Source organism: Leucopleurus acutus, assembly GCF_964270905.1.
Source record: "Leucopleurus acutus genome assembly, chromosome: 3".
NCBI classification, from domain to species: domain Eukaryota; kingdom Metazoa; phylum Chordata; class Mammalia; order Artiodactyla; family Delphinidae; genus Leucopleurus; species Leucopleurus acutus.
In genome coordinates, this window is record NC_139145.1 from 58103221 (window position 1) to 58122186 (window position 18966).

Consider the following 18966-nt stretch of genomic DNA (forward strand, 5'->3'; position numbering starts at 1 on the left):
TTACTTCTTCTCCTTCTTGCCCGACTTCTTCTTGTTGCCGTTGCCACCTGCCGGGGCCTTGCCATCTCGCTTGCCAGCTGCGTTGGTCAGAGTGGCATTGCTGCCGGGGATGTAGACGTTCTGGCGGTAGTCGGGCACGTGCTGCAGGGTGAACTGGGGTCCGTAGCGGGCACTCAAGCCCATGGTGCCGGCACTCCCTCCCAGGGTGGAGCTCCCATCAGCGGCTTCTGCAGAGACAAGGGAAGGTCAGGGGCTAAACTTCAGGGTCCCCAACAGTTACTCTCTTATAGCACAAGCAGTTATAGCACTGGACACACCATCCCACCCACAAAGGGGTAGGGCTACGAGGCTCTAGCGTGACCACCTAGGTTTCATTCCTAGTTCTTTTACCTACTAACTGTGATCCTAGTCAAGTGTACCTAACCTCCCTATGTCTCCTCAGTTTCCTGAACTGCAAAATGGAGATAATAATGGTACCTATCTCTTCCGGTTTTCGCGAAGGCTAACCAAGATTACATATGTAAAGCATGTAGACTAGTGACTTCAAACATGCTAGCTGTCATTTCTCTCAGGGCTGAGACACTGCTCTCAAGTCCTTGCCCTAGCCCTTCTCCAGGCAGCCTCTCTGGTCTCCACACTAGACCACAGACTCCTGGGCGGCCAAGACCATGGTTCGTGCAGATTCCCATCCTGTTCCACCCAGTGCCAAGCACAGACCGGGCATTGAGTTGTTCTCTTATGAGTTAGGAGTAGGTGCTTTTCCAGGGATTCATTTCGTAACAGCAACCAGTGCCTACCGTGTGCCAAGCACCTTGCTAGATGTTGCACATGCATGACGGCTTTTTACCTCAACTCAACACTCCAGGGACGTGTGTACTCTTATCCCCGCTTTACAGATGAGAGAAGCAAGGGTCAGAGAAGGTAAAAGACTAGCCCAAGGCCTACGAGCCAGGACAGGTGAGAGCTGGGGTGAGGCCTAAGTGTATCTTAAGTGTATGCTGTAGGGTATGGTCACCACCACCACCACCACCGGAGGCCTGCACCTCATCGCTGCTCTGAGGATACAGGAGGGGGAGAGAGGCTGAGAAGATGATGATCCCAGGACCAGATGTCTTAGGTACAATGTAGGCACAGGCTCACAATGTCAGAGTAGGTGACATCAGAGAGAGCCTGTAGCCCAACTTCCCATCCTGCACAAGAAGAAACTGGGGTCCAGAGAAGTGCAAATTCTGACTCTGGCTCAGTGTCACCTGGGAGCTTGTGAGAATCACAGACTCAGAATCTGCATTTTAACAAGATCTCCAGGTGATGTATATGCACGTTAAAGGGAGAGAAGCACAGAAGTACCTACCTCCCTGGGTTTTTGTGAGGATTCAAGGAGACAGTGCTTCATCCAGTGAAGCACTTGGTAAGAGCTCACTAAACGTCAGCTGCTGCCGCCAGCACCACCACCATCACCATACTGCGTGTCACTGCTTCCATCCTACATGCTCCCGCACCGCCTCCCCAGGGGGCAACAAACCAGGAGTTTTGATGACTCTGGCAGAGCTCATGAAGCCTCTTGCTGGAGTCCTCCCGCAGTTGGAGAGTTAAAGCCCCAGGAGTACCCAGCCCAGTCCCTATATAGCAGAAGAGGTTCCCCCCACCCTGGCCTCCCTCCACCCTCACCCCAGACCCTGGGAGTGGGTAGAGAGGGTGACTGAAGCCGGAGAGGCTGAGTAATCCTGGGACACCAACCAGGGATTGAGAAACAGGAAATATTTTCAAAGAACAGCACCAAAGGGGGTGGGGCAAAAGAGAAAGCCGAGGAGAGATGAGCCCCGGCCTTTCCCCCTCCTCACTCCAGCGCTCAGGTTTCCACAGCCTCCATTTCAAGCCCCAAATCTCCGCCGTCCGAGGGCCTTCAGGGGGCGGGGAAGTAGGTTGGGTGGGAGGGAGCAGCGCCCACTTCCTCCTCTCCTTCCTCCGGCTGCGCCCCTCCCCCAGCCCTTTCATTGCACGGACGTTTCCTCCGTTTTCCCTAATTAATTCCAGGAGGGAGCGGGTCCTCGACCGCGCTGCTCCCTCTCCTCCCCGCCCCCCCGGAATGGAAGCAATGCGGGAGGGGGCCCAGATCCGGCTTCAAGAGCCAGGGTTCCAGAGTGATTTAGGGGTCAAGAGGGGAGACTGTCAGAGGCGCCAGAGAGAGAGAGACAGAGAGAGGGAGAGAGAAAGGGGAAGAAATGGGGAGAAACAGGGAGAAGGGAGGCAGAAAGAGAAAGCTAGGAAATAGGCTTGACTGGGTAACTGGAAGCCAGGCCCACCCACATCCTACATGCACCCACGATCTCTAAGGAGCACCCTAAGGGGCACCCGAGCAGATGAAATGACAAAGCGAGCCCCGCCACCTCCTCCTCAGAAGCCCAGACCTGATGTTAGCCTGGGCCCTACAGGATGCAGTGAAGCTGGGCTGGACCGGGAGGGAGGAAGAAGGGGAAACCCAGAGTGTAAGAGAAACGGGCTGCCCTTGAGTTCCGTCCGGTCAGCTCTGCCGCGAAGGAGCCAGCCGTGTGACCCTGACCGAGGCCCTGCCTGACCCCGACCTCAGTTGGATTGAAGGCTCTGACCTTCTGTGGAATCAAGTCTCCAATGGCCCCCCCTACCTTCTAACCCTGCAAGACCTACACTGGGCAGGAACCAGGATCTTTCCTGAGTCCAAGGAGAAACAGATTTTGAAGAGCAGCAAGAAAGAACCTGGGCATCCTCTGGCCTGGAAGAGGTGAGAGCGCTGCCAGCCTCTCTCCTCAGGGAAGCACCTCCCAGCCCCATCCTCCCCGCTCCTCCCGCCCTGCCCTCCCCACCCCGGGGCTGAGGGCAGCAGCTCCAAGCAGTCCAGGAGGCCCGGTGAGACTCAGCCAGGGCCAGCCGAGCCACAGCTGCAGCTCCTTGAGAGCACACCTCCCCCTCAAAGGTTTATTTAAAAAGCCTCCCAAGTATACTTGCTCTCCCGCCTGCTTCCTCCTCCTCAGCAGCCCCACAGGCCTGGCTGGGCTGGACTCCAGGAACCTCTCTGGCTCCAGGGCCAGGAAGGGGGTGTGAAAGTGAGAGTAGGGCCTGACCCTGCCACCTCCACCCCCAAGGTCCATCCCCCTAGCTGACACCCGGCTCGGGCCCTGTGTGGGCCAGAGGGGTGGAGCCCTGACAGGGGAGCCAGACTGCGGTGACCCGGGGGCCTTCTGGGAGGGTCTGGGGCTATAAATACTGATTCCATTTCTGTTTTTAAAATCTGGATTTAGGCTAAAAAGTCTGCTTCCTGGCCTTAGGGCTCAAAGCCACAACAGCTAAAATATACCTTACTGTCTGTTTACTTCCCTCAAGAACCCAACTTGGCATCTCCTCAGACCCAGCTAACTCCCTCTTTCCTACTCAGTATCTGGCCTCTCTAGAGCTACAGCAGCTCTCCCACTCCCACGCCGAACCGGGGTCAGCTCTGTCCCAGAAGGCTGGCCCCCTGCCCCTTCTCCCTTCCTCTTCACCACCCACGGCCTCGCCCCACGGGGCCTCACAGACATCCGGGGAAGGCTTGCCAGATTTAACAAATAAAAAGAAAGGGTGCCCAGTTAAATCTGAATTTCATATAATTTTTTTTTAGTACAGTATGTCCCAGTCCTAACGTTTGGAACCTACTCATGCTAAAATATGACTTGTTGTTTATCTGAAGTTACAATTAACGGGTCATCCTGTATTTTATCTAGAACCCTCATCTGGGAGAATAACGCAGCATTAAGAGAAGTTCGGCCTCTAAACTTATTCAGCTAAAAGGGAAACTGAGGCTGAATGGAAAGGCAGACACGGTCACTGGTATACAAAGGGCATGAACTTAGGAGTCGGGCTGGCTTAGGATTCCCAGTTTGCAGCTCAAAATGGGGGCCCTGGAGCAAGCGACTTCTTGGTTCCCTCATCTGTCAAATGGGAGGAATTAGACCTGCCTTGCAGAGCTGGTGAGAGGATCCACTGACATGTGGCCCATCATGTTTGCCTAGCATCAAGTTTGGGGCAGCACACAGGCACCACAACTGTAGTGATTACAGTTCTGACTTTACTTGGTTCTCTACCCACCAGGCCTCCAGACATGCTGGACAGCCGGGCTCTCGGTTCACTATGTAAGGCCACTGCCGGCTTCCATGTAAGCCCAGGACTGGCTTCTCCAGAAGCTAGTCCTTATTAGCCGGCGTTATTCTAACTCTACCTTCTATCCCACCATGGGTCAAAAAAGATAATCGTTAATCAATTTTCACCATTGCGTATCATGCCCTTCCTCTCTGCCAATCCTATGCTGAGGCCTTACATTCTGCCCTCACGACACCACAGTGAGATCTGTTATTATCGTACGGATTTTGTAGTCAGTGAAACTGCGGTCCAGGGGGCTTAGTCACTTGCCTGATGACTCACAGCTTAGTGGTGGCACGAGGATTTGAATCCAGGCTGGCCTGCCTCCAAAGCCTGTGCTCTTAAGTACTAATGATATTATTCCGCCCCCCTCCGTCCCCACTGGCTCAGGACTCTTCTTACTTTTCAGGGATGAAAACCATCACCTGAATCTCTATTGCTGAAGTTCTTTGTTAGCCTTGTGGGAAAAGCAAAATCCTGCTCTGCAAGTGGGGGCCACCACAAAAGACAGTGTGTGCTCTGGACACTCATGTCCAGAGTGTGTGCTCCCTGCTAGGAGTATCCACACCCACTTCCATGGATTGAGGGCATGTATGTGCCAGGCCCAGTACTATGTGCTTTACGGTATCATCTCACTGAATCCTTACAACAATCCTTTGAGGTCGCTGTCCCCATTTTCTCGTCTGAGGAAACTGAGGTTTAGAGAGATTAAGCAAACTGATCAAAGTCACAAAGGTGGTTAGCGGCAGAGCTAGGACCTGACCTATAGTCGTCCCTTCCAAGGCTAGAATTTTAACCACTACTCCCTACTTCTCCTGCAAGGATCTTTCCCTGTTCATTCCCCTCTGGGCATCCCAGGACCACCCCCATCCCTCAGCTATTCCCTAACCCGGCTTTATATCCTGGAATTATGGGCTGCCTCAGATCGGCTGAAAGGTCCAGAGGTACCACATAGGTGGAAAGCCAGTCTCAGGGCACGGTGCTGTGGGATGCACCCCAGAACCCCAGGTCTCCCACCCCACACATGCTGGCACAACTTACCACTGGCGGAGGCCAAGATCATGGCTTGCAGCATCTCTGTGTCAAACTGGTTGTTGGGCCAGGTGCCGGTTTCATCGCCATTTTGGGATCTGCGGAGAGAATGGGATGGTGATCACGGTCTCCCAAGCCACCAGCTCATGCCCCTCCTGTCCTCTCCCAGGGCTCCCACATCCAGTGCCTATCCCCAGCCCATGCCCAAGACCTGCTCCCTTCCAGCAAGGTAGGAGGCAGATTATACAATCCTTCAGAAGCCAGACCCCCCCCCCATTTGCCAGTCCCCCAAACCAGCTTTCTACTGTTTCAGACACCATGGCCCTTCGAGGGAGAGGGCAGGATGCACTGAAGCTTGCCCCGCCTTGAGGGAGCAGTGGCTCACAGTGAGGGAGAGCAGACCCTCTCCTGAGGACAGTGAGGGTGGGAAACGGGAGAGAATGTACCAGAACTTGACAAAGGTGAGAGGACCTCGGGGGAGAGGCTGGGGGCCCCACGAGACAGGGAGAGAGGTTTCTAAAACTCAAGTCTGATCACTTCAGTGGCTCGCTGAGCCCTCAGGATAAAATCCACAGGCACACAAGGACCAGCCCCTCCTATTTCACAAGAACACCCCCAACCTCGCTCTCAAACATTCTATCAGAAACCTTTTCTGAGGCGCTTTCCCTAATTCCTCAAACTCTGTCTTGCGGCACACCATTCCCTAGAATGCAAGTTCCCTACCTCTGCCTTGGTAACATGAATAGGTTGCCAGAGGGGACCCCTAAGCCCACCCAGGCTGGGTTAGGTGCCTCCGCTGTGCTCCCACCCCCACTGTCTGCCCTGCGGTGGCTCTAGTCCCACTGTGACTGCCACTGTCCCCACCTGTCCGCTCCACCCCCAGACCCAGCTCCTTGAGCTCTGGGACCAGGACTGTGCCCGTTTTCTACTGAAGCACCTAGTTAAGAGCTTTAGATGCTCTAAACATTGAGAAAAACACGAGGTGATTCCTAATTGTTAAAAATGTTAATCTGTAAAAGAACTCTAAGGGATGCTAGCCCAACCTGGATTTTTCCCATAGTAACTATTTCCATGCTTTGGGGGGGGGATTTTCAGGGATCAAAGGATTTCCATTTTTGAGGGGAAGGGGAAGCAGCCTGACACACACGTCTATTAGTCGACCTTTGCACCATCTGGAACACTAAAGTTCTTCAATAAATGTTTGTTGCCTGAATGAATGGGAAAAGCCCTGCCCAGAAAGTTAGGCTCACTATGAGGTAAGAAGGGTTTGGCACCAGGGGAGGGGCTGCAGGGAATGCCTTGAAGGCAAGAAAGAGTGTGTGTGTGTGTGTGTGTGTGTGTGTGTGTCTGTGTGTGTATTTTGTCACAGTGGCTGAGCACAGTCAAGAGCTGTTTTACAATTTTTCCAAGGTCTGTCCCTGCTTATGGTTTCCCCTGATCTGGAATTCCCATCCCCAGGCAGGTGGACTCAGTCTACGGCTCAGACCAGCTGCTGTGTGGTCCCCTCTACGGTGTCACAGCAAATGTAGAGTTAGGGTTGGAGGAGAAAGCAGGAATGTCATTTCTCCCTCCACAGAGTGGGAAGAGCTGGGATTCTGGGTTCATTTATTCAATCAATATTTATTGAGCACGTACTGTGTGCCAGACAGAGGACTAGGTGCTGGGTTTGTAGCTGTGAACATGACTGAAATGGTCTGACTTCACCATGCTCGATCTCCATGGAGAGGCTGATATTAAATAATTACACAATAATTGAATTGTAATTGTGACAAGCAAGTGCTATGGAGGCAAAGAGCAGGGGTACAGGAGAGTTCTGCCTAGTTGGGGTTAGGGAGCCAGTCAGTCCAGGCTTCCTCAAGGAAAGGACAGGGTATTTAAATCTGAAGAGGCTATCCAGGTGATCTGCAGGAGAATGCCAGCCAGACAAACGTAGGAGGAGTGATAGAAAATCAACACTGTAGAACTGCTGATGTAAAAACCGATTCAGGCAAGGCTCATCAGTGAATATAAAAGCAGCGAAAGGTTGCTGCACAGTCTCATATATCACCCACAGATTACTTATTAATCACCAATATTTAAAAATATCTTTGTAACAGAGAGATCTGGGAATACCACTTTAACCCAGGGAACAAACTGACAGGAAATGATTCCCAGCAGAAAGTGTACAATGACCCCCACGCAGTATTCTTATCAGACTCTGTAAGCTGATCTCACCATGAGAAAATGATCAGCAAATCCAGACTGTGGGACATTTTGAAAGACAACTGGCCTGGACTCTTTAAAACATGTCTATGTCTTAAAAAAAACAACCCTCCAAAAGGTAAGGAGGCTGTTTTAGATTAAAGGAGATGAAAGAGAGGTAGCAAGCAAATGCAATTCGTGTTCCTTGATTGAATTCTGGAGTTAAAAGAAAAAAAATACAGGTTGAAAGGACATTTGGGGAACATTTATGAAAATCTGCTAGTAGACTGTATATTATTGCATTAATGTTAAATTCTTCAAATGTGATCATTCTTTTGTGGTTATGTACGAGAATGTTATTGTTATCAGGAGAGAGATACTGAAGTGTTTCAAATGTTATGATGTCTGCAACTCTCAAATGGTTCAGGAAAAGAAGTGTGTGAGGTGTGTGTGTGTGTGTGTGTGTGTGTGTGCATGTTGAGAGACAGAGAGAGAGGAGAAAGTAAATGTGCAAAATATTAACAATTGATGAATCTAGGTTTAAAAGAGTATTGGATGTTCATCATATGCTTCTTTCAACTTGGAGAGGTTTGAAGCATTTCAGAGTAAAAAACTGAGGGGTAAAATTAAGCTAACTAGGAGAAGGGTAGTGTTGTGAAAGCTTTCCAAGCAGAGGGAGCAATACGTCCCAGCCTCTGAGGCTGGGAGGACCTTGGTGAGTTCAAACCACTGAGAGAAAACCGGTGTGGCTGCCATAAGGCGCAGTGGTGTCAGGGCCTGGGGCTGCAGAGTGTACACTAAAGATTTTGGTCTCATCCTAAGAGCTCTGGGAAGCCACTGAAGTATATAAAAGGGGGGTTGTCATGATCGGATTTAAGTATTTAAAGGTCATGGTTGCTCCTAGGAGAAGACTGAGCGGTGGGGGTCCCTCTGGGGGGACGGGAGCCCAGTGATGGAGCCTCAGCCACCTCTGTCTCCATGAAAATCCAGGAGTCCTTACTTGCAGGCAGACTGAGCTCTCTCTGGGCCTGCCTGGGGGCGCAGGGCTGAGGCAGGTGGCCTCAGGCTGAGGTGAAGGGCCTAATGGGGAAAGAGTGGGGAGAGCAGGTAGCGGGGTGAGCAGCAGGGAGAAGAGCTTTGGGGCTGTGGGGTAGACAACAGGGTCGGACACCAGGTTAGGATATCCTGTGGTGGTGGGTGATGGTGTTGAGGGAATAAAGGTGAGTGGAAGGGTGGGCCTGGAACCATGATGGCCTGGGCGGAAAGGATTCTTGGGAAATGATTGAAGGCTAGAGGCCAAGCACGTGGGCAGGAGATGAGTAGAGAGACAGACTTCTTTTTGAACCATTTACTCAGAACTTCTTATTTCTGGGTAGTGGGCTGACTAAATTATATACATATTGTCTATTTCAGCCTCAGAACCACCTACAGATTAGTGTTATTATCCCTATTTCCCAGCAGATGAAACTGGGCTCAGAGAGGTTGAGAGACTTTCCCAAAATCACACAGCTGGCAACAGGCAGAACTACAACCTGTACCCACTATGTGCCAGTGCCTGTGACAGGCCCTAGGATTTAAGAGGTGATATGATTCTTGCCCTAAGAAGTTTGTATTCTAGTGTGCTGTGTGCGTGTGTGTGAGGGGCAGTCCCAGAGGCTGGGTTGTAAAATTATGAGTGCTTTTTCTTTTAAACTGTTTTCTCTATTTCTCATGTTTCTATAATGAGCGTGGGTTATTTTATAAGCAGAAAAAAAATAAGATGCTATTTGTTTGTTGAATGACTGCCCAAACTGAGGGAGAGCAGGGATAGTGTCTCTCAGGGGAGGTGGAACAGAAGGGGAAATGGCAGTGTGGAGCCATCCAAGGAGAACAGTGTGGGGACCAGGGAAAGCCAAATGGAGACCCTCCTCTGGGCAGAGGCTGGGAACAGCTGCAGGGCGGGGCCTGGGGTACAGCCTGAGAAAGGAGAACTGGCTTGCTGGGCTCAGGGCTTGAGACAACAGCTGTTGGGATCAGAAGCCAAAAGGAGGACCTGAGCAGGGGGTAGCGGTGGAGAGGAGCAACACCTGGCAGGCAGGGACTTCCTTTTGTCTAGGCAATGGGACAGGGCGCTGGCTTGAACTTGAACCAGGTTTACTGAAGAACTCGATGCTAGCCCTGCTCTGAACCTGGTGTCCCAGTAGCCAAGGTAGGCCAGAGAAGCAGTGGGGAGCCAGAACCAGGCTTAGACTGAATAAGAGAAATCTCCCCTCTTCATCTTCTCACCCTCATTGACTCCTCAGAATGGCAGCAAAGAAAACCTGCATCATTCTGCTGAGCCTGAGAGGCCTCACCACAGGACCTTTGCACATGCTCTTCCCTCCACCTGGAATGCTCTTCCCTGTTTCCTTCAGCTGGTTAATCCACAGCCTCATTTCCTCCTGGATGTCCTCCTGCTCCCTGACCAGGTCAAATCCCTGTTTTATACTCTCACCACCAGGAACTGCTCTTCACAGCACTTACGGTAGCTGTAATCTTACTATTTTTCTTGAGTAATTATTTGGTTCCTATCTGTCTCCCTCAACACACTGTAAACTCCCTAAGGCAGAGGTTATGTCTATCTTATATCTCCTACACCTAGAATACTACCTGTCCTACGGTAGGTGCTTATTAACTATTTATTGAATGAACGAAAGGGGGAAGTTATAGTTGCTGGACTGGGCCCCTAACATTTGACTTCATCTGGGCAGCTGAATCATAAATGTTTGTTCCATCCCCCTCAAGTTAACTAAGGAAGGGAGAGCCCTGCACCTTCTCCTCCATCTCCCCAAGAGCTCCCTCATGTACTTTAGGCCACCAAGTCTCTCATTTGATGAAAAAGGACTTGAGGCAGCCAGTCTAGAAGGCACGTAAGAGTCAAACGGCTAATAAGGACCTGCTGTAGAGCACAGGGAACTCTACTCAATACTGTGTAATGACCCATATGGGAAAAGAATCTAAAAAAGAATGGATATGTGAATATGTCTAACTGATTCACTTTGCTGTGCACCTGAAACTAACACAATATTGTAAATCAACTATACTCCAATAAAAATTATTTTAAAAAAAGGAGTCAATTGGTGGGGCTCTCAAGTTCAGCAATGAATTCTGCTTCAGGGCCAGTATATGGCCTGGGGTGGTGGTGGGTAAAGGGAGCATGAATTGCCCTGTACTTCTCATCACCTCAGCTCAAACGGCACTTCTCCTGGAGGTCTCCTCTATCCCCCTCCCCCATTACACTCACATGACCCTCCTCCCAGAACTTGCCATGATTTGTAATTAGAAATTTTTTTGGTGTGATTTGTTGTCAATTTTCTGTGTTCCCTGCTGGCATGGCAGCCTGTAAGTGCAAGGATCGTGTCTGCTTGTTCACTCTTACAGGCCAATGTTTAGCACAGGGCCTGGCTCATAGTATATGCTCAATAAATATTTGTTGAATGAATAAATACATGAACGAATACATGAACGACCTAATGGATAAACCTGTGGGAAGGCTGGCAAGACCAGCAGGGAGAAAGGAGAAAGCTGGGGTCAAGGGAGGGGCAAGGGCAGTCCAAGCCATCTGGTTTGCTGCCTTCTGGGGGCCTGCTAGGATCTAACTGCCTTGAGACCTCGGCAGGACTCACATGCCCAGGAGCTGCAGTCTCCACGGTACACCAGGGTGTCCCGGGTTCTTGTGGCAGTGAGGGCTCAGCATCTGGGGAATGTGGGCAGCAAGTGTCCAACCAGCGAGGAGGTGGGGAAGCAGCCCAAGCTCTGCCCTCCGCCTCCTGGGCTTCTTGGACTCCACCAGGCTCCCAGGGTCACCAGACTTCCAACAGGCCTGGCCCAGAGCTGACCCCACTCCCCTCAGACCAACTGCAGGTCTTTTGCTGAAGTCTTCCTCCCCTCCACCCCACCCCCGCCCGCTCGCCCCAGGGAGTTCCTGTCTTAGCAGGAATTCATACCAGATTGATCTGAGCAGCTGGGGCAGCCTGGATGGGAGGGTGTATGGTGGAGAGCAGAGATCAAACGCTCTGTCTGTGAGGGGCTGGGGAGGGAGAGAGCCTGGGGGGCGGGCACATGTGTGCTGGCTTGCCCACAAGTTTTAGGAAATGAGAGACAGAGAGAGGGACACAGAGTAAAAGACAGGATAAAAGAGAAAGAGAGAGAGATAAAGAAAGAGCAACAGAGAAAGAGACCCATTAAGGCAAAAAGAGACAGACAAGAGACTTAGAGAGATATACAGAGAGAGACAGAGACAAAGACAAAGGAGACAGAGAGGCTGAGAACAGAGAAGAAAGGAGAAACAGTGAGAGGGAGAGAAAGAGACTGGAGACAGAAGAACACCAGGACACTAGGAAATGATGAAAGAAGGAGAGACAGAAGAGAGGTCAAGGACAGAGACAGGGAAGCAGAGACAGAGGGAAAAGGAGAAACAGAGACTGAGACTAAGGCGGAGTCACGTTTATTCATCGATTCCACATTTATTGAGCACCTAGCCATAGCAGGCGCAGCAAGAGGCACAAATCAGTGCAAGTAGACACAAATGGTGGGGACCGAGATACAGCAATAAAGAAAGAAACTGAGATCGAGACGAGAAAGAGAGGAGAGGCAGAGATGGCAAACTAACATAGAGACTGAGCCGAGGACGGTGAGAGAGTGTCCGAGACAAAGGGCCTGCAGGCAGAGAAGGCTGCAGGCTCTCCGTCACCAGCCCCACCGCCAGCTGCCTGACCTCCCTCCCCCCAGCCTCGGCTCTTTCCTGCCGGCTCAGGAGGAGGCTCTGGCTGCTGACAGCTCCTCCCCTCCTCCTCCTGTCCCAGATTCCTCTGCCTGAACCCCAGTCAGGACGGAGGCCAGCCAAATCTGGAGCAGGAGGATGGAGCCGGTGGATAGGTATAAAAACCTTCCTCTCCGCCCAGAGACCTCCTTGAGACCATCCTTTGCTCCCACGGAGCCCCCAAGATACAGGAGAAGGTTTGTGTGGTGGGGCGCAGGGAAGGGATGAGTGTGTGAATTGCGTTTCCAAAATAGCCAGAGTAGGAGCGTCTTCCTTCTGGGGTTTGTGTACCAGCCGCCAACGTACCCAAACCTCCCTGCAATCTGGAACTGAGGGAGGAAGCCATTTGTAGCGAACGCTGAGCCCTCCCCCCATCTCCTCCCACGTCATCACTGAGAAAAATGTCGCAGAGGAGAGGGTGGGCTGGAGAGGCAGTCACCTACCCGCTGGTGCCGGGTCTCTGGGCCTGGGAGAAACGCCAGTCCGTGTTGGGCGGGGCTTGCTGTGGAGAAAACAGAGGGAAAAGGGGCTGAGTACCCAAATGGGGTAAGATGAGGGCGAGGTAGGCTCATTTTCAAAGACAAAATACACCTCAGGTCTCAGAGGTCTGAGGTAACAAAGAGATAAAATCACAGTTATCTGACCACAGTGAGCAAACCCAGATTCCTTTCCTAAGGAACCGGCCCCTTCCTCCCTGCCCCCAGACTCGGAACTTCTGAGCAGAGATTCAAGGGCTGAAAGCATCTTCTGCGAAACCGGGGGGAGGGGTGCAGAGAAGGCCCCCAAAAGTCGCAGAGGTTTTTTACATGAGAATTCCACCAGCCCTAGAAAGAATTTCATTCAGCTCCTCAGCTGGGAACAAAGCATCCTCTGCGGCAAGATGGCTGCTGCTCTGGGTAACCCTTTTCATGCCAGGTTGTGCCTTTACATTCAGAAGGACACCTCCTTCAGACCCCTGGCTCTCAAGGATCCCTTCCCACAGCTAAATACATTATTAATTTAGGAGTTATGCCAGACTGGGCCTTTGGATGGCAGGGCATCCAAGCCCCAGGACACCTCCCACCCCCAGAACTCTGTGCCAGACAATGGCTTTGACTAAGGAGGAGAGAACAAGGCAGCTCTGTCTGGAACAGAGAGAACTGCTGGGATGGAGCCCGGCAGAGATCAAGCTCCCACAGGCTCCAAGGAGAGCCAACGCAATCTCCAGGGCTCCCAAGGGGCAGATCTGTAGCCCCCTCCCACCTGGATGGAGGCGTGGGACTCTAGCCAGCCACTTCACTTCCAAGACCCTCCCAGCCTTTGCAGAGGGTGTATTATCCCATCACACACTCTCGTGGAGCACTTCTAGAGCCATTTCCTCTCCATTCTGGGGTGCTCTGGTAATTGTCACACTCACTCCCAGGAGCAGAGAGGGAGGTGTGAGCACCTCCGATTACACTGGGGAGAAGGAAGACCCAGGGCTGCCAAATGACTCACTCTAAGTCTCACAGGTGGCAGTGATGTAAGCAGAACCCAGAAACTTAGCATCCCAGGTACAATAGGAGTCATAAGCACCATTCTGGAGCTGCCATGGGGAAGGGCACAGGGATGTCCAGCTCTCAGTTACTATATTCTTAGACACAGCAGAATCTACATGGAGATGCAGGAACCATGACAGACTGGAGGGCAGGAACTAGGCCAACTCACAGCCTACATAAGGACAGCGGGTCCAAGTTTGTTCAATTAGGGATGCTCAGGAATAAGGAGCCCTAGTAGGCTTTTCTTCACGTGTTAGGCTCTAAAAGGGAAAGAATGCTCCCCTTTGCCTCATCCCAGCAGACACAAACCGTCTCTCCTGTTCTCCAGTTTTACAAGTACCAAGTGATTGAAAGCACAAATTCTGGAGTTAAGACAGACCTAGATTAGATCTTTTTCGACCACTTACCCTGTGAACTTGAGCAAGTCACTTGAGCTCTGTGAAACTCAGTTATAAGAGGGAGGATTCTAGTACCTACCCAACAAGTGTGGGGAAGAGCAAAGGAGACGTTGTGGTTCTCTAAGAGGAAGTTGTAGTAAGGCTCTCTCAATTAGCTATCAGAATCACATGGGGGTGTTGTTCCAAACTATAATTCTGATTCGAGGGGCAGGATGGGGTACGGACATATTTTGAATAAAAGCTCCTGGAGTTACAGAAACGTGTGCTTTTTACCATTATAGTTTCCCCATGTATGCAAGCACCCTGCTGGCTTCTGGCAGAGAGAGGCCATGGCTTTCCAACAACCAGGGAAAGAAAGACTTGCCAGAGTGTCAGGTAATTTGGTCACTCCCAAAGCCCTGATCCTAGATCGCTGGGCACATGTGGTGACGACGGAGCCAAAAGCCTATGTCTTAGCGTCCAGAGCCCAGGTGTTCCAGGGTCCCACTTCCCACCAGAAGACAGGTCGGTGGTGCCACAGAGGGCCCAGGCGGCCTGTCCTATAGAGGCCTGTTCGCTCGTCCCAGGCCGGACCCCGCCGTCCCTTGGGCCACAGGGCAGCCTGGCCGACCTGAGCTAGGCTTCTGGGCTGGAGGCACCGCCGGCCTCCGCTCTGAGCCCTGGGCCCGGCGGGATCCGCCAGCCCGCGGGTCATAGAGTGCTGCCCGCCCCGCGCCTAGAGTGCCCAGAATGGCTACACTGCGGGCGACTCTGGCTCGTCAGGAGGCGACCGGTCCAGGTCCGGGCGGGGGCGGGAGGCGGCTCCAGAGTCGTCAGGGGCAGGACGGTCACAGCTTGGGCGCGCTCAGTCAGTACCTCTGAGGCGAGCAGCAGGGTGGGAGGGAAGCTGTGAGCGGGCTGGAACAGCCAGTGTACCTGGCAGCGAGCGGCTGGCAGTAAAAGGCGGTGTACGCGGAAGGCCAAGTGCGAGGGGGCGTGTGCGTGCGCGGGTGAGGCGCGGCGAGCCGTGCGCGGTGCGTGGCTCGTGCGGGCCCTGAGGGCGCGCTTCTGCTCTGTCCACAGACGCGTTGGTTTGATGTGGGAATAAAGAGGGTTGGGAATAACAGCGAGGTCACAGGTCAAGGGAGTGGGGAGAAACCTAAGAAGAAACCTCAGGACCAGTGGAGCGTGCCCGCACCGGAGCCTCGGAGGCTGGCTGCAGGCGTGGATCTGTGACCGCCTCCACCCGGACCCCGGACCTGGCGGAAATCGCCAGAATGATCACCAGACCGCAGGCTTTTCTGAATGTGGGGTCGGTCCTTTCCTGTCTCCCCCTCAACCACAATCACCATCACCTCCCCGGGCTCAGAGCCCCATCCCTGCCTCGGCCACACCTCTGGTTCCACACAATCCGTCCAAACAGTCCCGACATTCGGGCCGAGCCCGCACCAGAGGAGCGGATGCCAAGTTCAAAGTCCCTGATGCGGCTGGGCGGCTTCTCCATTGCCGCCCCCAGGGATCGCGCTGAGCCCCTCACCTGGCTCCGCTCCCGCAGCGTGTTAGAGCGGGACCGGAAGGTGTCAGGCTCCTGTGCCAGCGCTGAGGGCTGCTGGACGCTGAGGGGCCTTAGAAAAGTGAAGTCACTGCCGTCCGAGGCTGGTGAAAAGCACGTCCTGTAGCAATGGCTGTGCGAGTCTGTGGGCCGCAGCGTCACCTCCATGTACTTGAGTGTGCCGTCTGAGCTCACCTGTAGGTTGGGGCCGGACTGCTTATAGAACTCCCGGGAGGGCGAGTCCTGGCGCCCACAGCACTCACCCCCACCCCCATCCCCGTCTGCGTGCCCCCGAAGGCACTTAGCTGACAGAAAGGTGAAGGTGACTAAGGATAAGAGACTGACGGCCACAAGAGCCACAATGAGATAAAGGGTAAGGTCTGAATGCTCAGGAGGGTGTGTGAGGAAGTCGCTGGATTTGGGCATTTCCTCAGGGTCCTTATCCTCCAGAATCAGAAGCACTGTGGCTGTAGAGGAGAGTGAAGGGTCACCATTGTCCCTCACCAGGACCACCACCTGCTGGGTGTCAGGGTCATCCTCCAGTAAGGCCCGGGCTGTTCGCACCTCACCAGTGTGTGCAGACACCAGGAACAGTCCTGGGGCTGTGGACTGTGGCAACAGTGAATAGGAGAGCCAGGCGTTGTGGCCTGCATCAGCATCTACGGCTGTCACCTTGGTGACGAAGGAGCCAGGAGGGGCAGAGCGAGGGAGACGCTGGGGGACTGAGAGATCCCGGCCTGGTCTGGGGTGCAGCACGGCTGGGGCATTATCATTCTGGTCCAGGACAAACACATGGAGAGATGTGTTGGCATGCAGTGGGGGAGAGCCAGAGTCTCGAACGCCCACCACGATCTGCAGCATCTGCAGCAATTCGTAGTCGAAAGTACGCTGGGCAAACACCCGCCCATCCTCAGGGTTGACATACACAAAGGAAGAGGCCGGGGCTCCCTGAATCTGATTCCCTACAATGAAGTAGGTGAGGCGAGCATTTTCCCCAGCGTCTGGATCAGAGGCAGCCACGGTGCAGAGAAGGGAGCCTGGAGGCCGGTTTTCTGGGATGTAAGCAGTGTAGAGCTGCTGGGTGAAGCAGGGTGCATTGTCGTTCACATCTGAAATGTTGAGCCTGACGGTGAGATGGGCATGCAAGGGAGGTGAGCCCCCATCGCGGGCCAGCAGCTCAATGACATAGTGGGATGTGGCCTCACGGTCCAAAGGCTGGCTGGTTAGCAGTGAGTAGTGGTTCTCAGAAGGCTTAATCTGAAATGGCAGGCCCGAAGAGATATCAAGGCTCACTTCACCATTTCTCCCTGAGTCTCGGTCCCGCACATTAAATAATCCCACTACTATGCCCACTGGTGTGCTCTCCAGGACAGGGTTGACCAAAGAGGCCAACAGTACCTCTGGGGCGTTGTCGTTCGCATCCCCCACATCCACTTGAATCACACAGTGGCCTTCCATGGCTGGCTGTCCTTGGTCACGGGCTCTTGCATGAATTTCATAGAAACTTGATTCCTCAAAGTCTATGGGACCCAACACACGGATTGCTCCACTGCTAGGGTCTAGGCCAAAGAGATTCCGCACTGCCTCAGATGTATGGTCTCCAAAAGAATAGTCTAGTTGGCCATTGGTGCCTTCATCTGGATCAGTGGCATTGAGGCGGAGCAGCAGTGTACCCACGGGCGCATTCTCTGGGAGTCCCACACGTAGAACTGAGGACTGGAAGGTTGGAGCATTATCATTGACGTCCAGCACAGTGATGGAGATAAGGGTGGTCCCCGAGCGGGGTGGGATACCCCCATCCACAGCAGTGAGCACCAGCTGATGGCTTGCCTGGGCTTCACGGTCCAGCTGCTGCTCTAGCACCAGCTCTGGGAACAGCTTCCCATCTTTTAGGGTCTTCACATTCAGAGAGAAGTGGCTACTGGGGCTCAGAGTATAGAAGCTCACGGTATTGGTACCCACGTCTGGATCCTGGGCACTATCCAGTGGGAACAGTGCCCCAAGTGCAGCTGATTCTGAGATGCGTATCTCTCGCTCAGGGGTGGCAAAGCTAGGAGAGTTGTCATTGAGATCCAGGATTTCTACCTCTACACGGATTAGTTCCAGCGGGTGTTCGGTCACCACCTGTAGTGGCAGCAGGCAGCTGGTGCTGGCTCCACACAGGCTCTCTCGGTCAATTTTCTGATTCACTGCCAGAGCACCACTCACCAAGCTCAGGGAAAAATAATGCCCACTCTCCTCAGAGCCCAACCGCAGCCGGCGGCTCAACAGATCTGTCAGCTTTAAGCCTAGATCCTGAGCAACGTTCCCCACCAGCGTCCCCGGCTCAGACTCCTCCACCACTGAGTAACGAAGCTGCCCAGACACCCAGCCCCAGGAGCACAAGGACAACATGCACAGCACTTGCCATTTCCCAGCGAGCTGCGGGGGTGTCTTGGGCCCCATGACCCAGAAGTCCCTTCCTGGACACTGACTCTGTGCTGTCCTGTCTCGAAGGCAGACCCAGGGCTTGGGATGTAGCAGCTGAAATCTCTTATGTCTCCTTCCAGCCTCTTAAAAAACTGCTCCGAGGTTTGTCTGCCTGCAGCAGTTCTTCTTAGTCACCAAATGGCGGGGGTGGGTTGGGGGGGGAGGGGAATCGAATCTGAGTGGAGCTGGGGAGCTGGGGGAGGAGAGGCGGGCAGGAAGAGCAGATCCCCCACCTTGGCTCTGAGTCTGATTGGCCCAAAAGTCTGTGCTCCCAACCAATTATCAAGTCTCCTCAGTCCTGGAAACCTTAGGAACAGGCGCTGCAAATCTGTGTCACAGAAGCCTCCTACCTCCCCACTCATTTCATGCTGCAGGTTGATTCAGCCCCCTTGGCAGCTCAGATGGTGCTCAACAGGGAAGACAAAGTGGTACAGAACTTCTCAGTGTTCTGTCCCAGCAACTTCCTGCATGACTTCAGAAGCTCCCACTACGTTGCTTGAACCAACAAAATTTTGTCCTTCTCAGGGAGGCAAAGCCCATGTGTTAGCCCCTCCCTACCCCATCCTACCAAACACTGCCAAGGTGAGAGAAAAGATTGGTCAGGACCCTTTAGAGTCTTGCTCGGACTCTCCAGCAGTACTTCGAGGAATCTCAGTGTCAGCTGATGGCTATGAGGATTCAATTTTTCTGAGATCCCAGACTTTAGCTATGGAATGGGCATCACAGCTTGTGATAGGAGGAACATTTCTAGGACTGATCCAGGTCACCCAAGGAAGGTGACTAGAGTCTAGGCATGGCCTCTAGGCTTTATGGTTTCATCAATTCAGAAGAAACTACTTAAAGACTCCCATAGTGGCTGTCTCTATGAATTCCTCAGCAGTAAAACAGGTTTAGATATTTAGTGATTTC

General features: G+C 53.0%; 2 protein-coding genes across 2 annotated transcripts in view; both read right to left on the minus strand.

Annotated features, from left to right (window-relative positions):
- LOC309958900 (uncharacterized protein) overlaps positions 1-18966 on the minus strand; it is a gene marked incomplete at both ends in the record, with an annotated part of 122729 nt that continues 103763 nt past the window's right edge. Inside the window, 3 exons of the mRNA XM_082835027.1 lie at positions 1-227; positions 5191-5279; positions 12586-12644. Of these exons, the coding sequence (XP_082691153.1) occupies positions 1-227; positions 5191-5279; positions 12586-12644 (375 nt within the window). The remainder of the gene's footprint in view (positions 228-5190; positions 5280-12585; positions 12645-18966) is intronic.
- Positions 15506-18033, minus strand: PCDHGC5 (protocadherin gamma subfamily C, 5; the record flags this gene model as incomplete). Its single annotated transcript, XM_082836861.1, is given in 2 exon segments — positions 15506-15561; positions 15564-18033. Coding segments are annotated over 2 exon segments (2526 nt in total).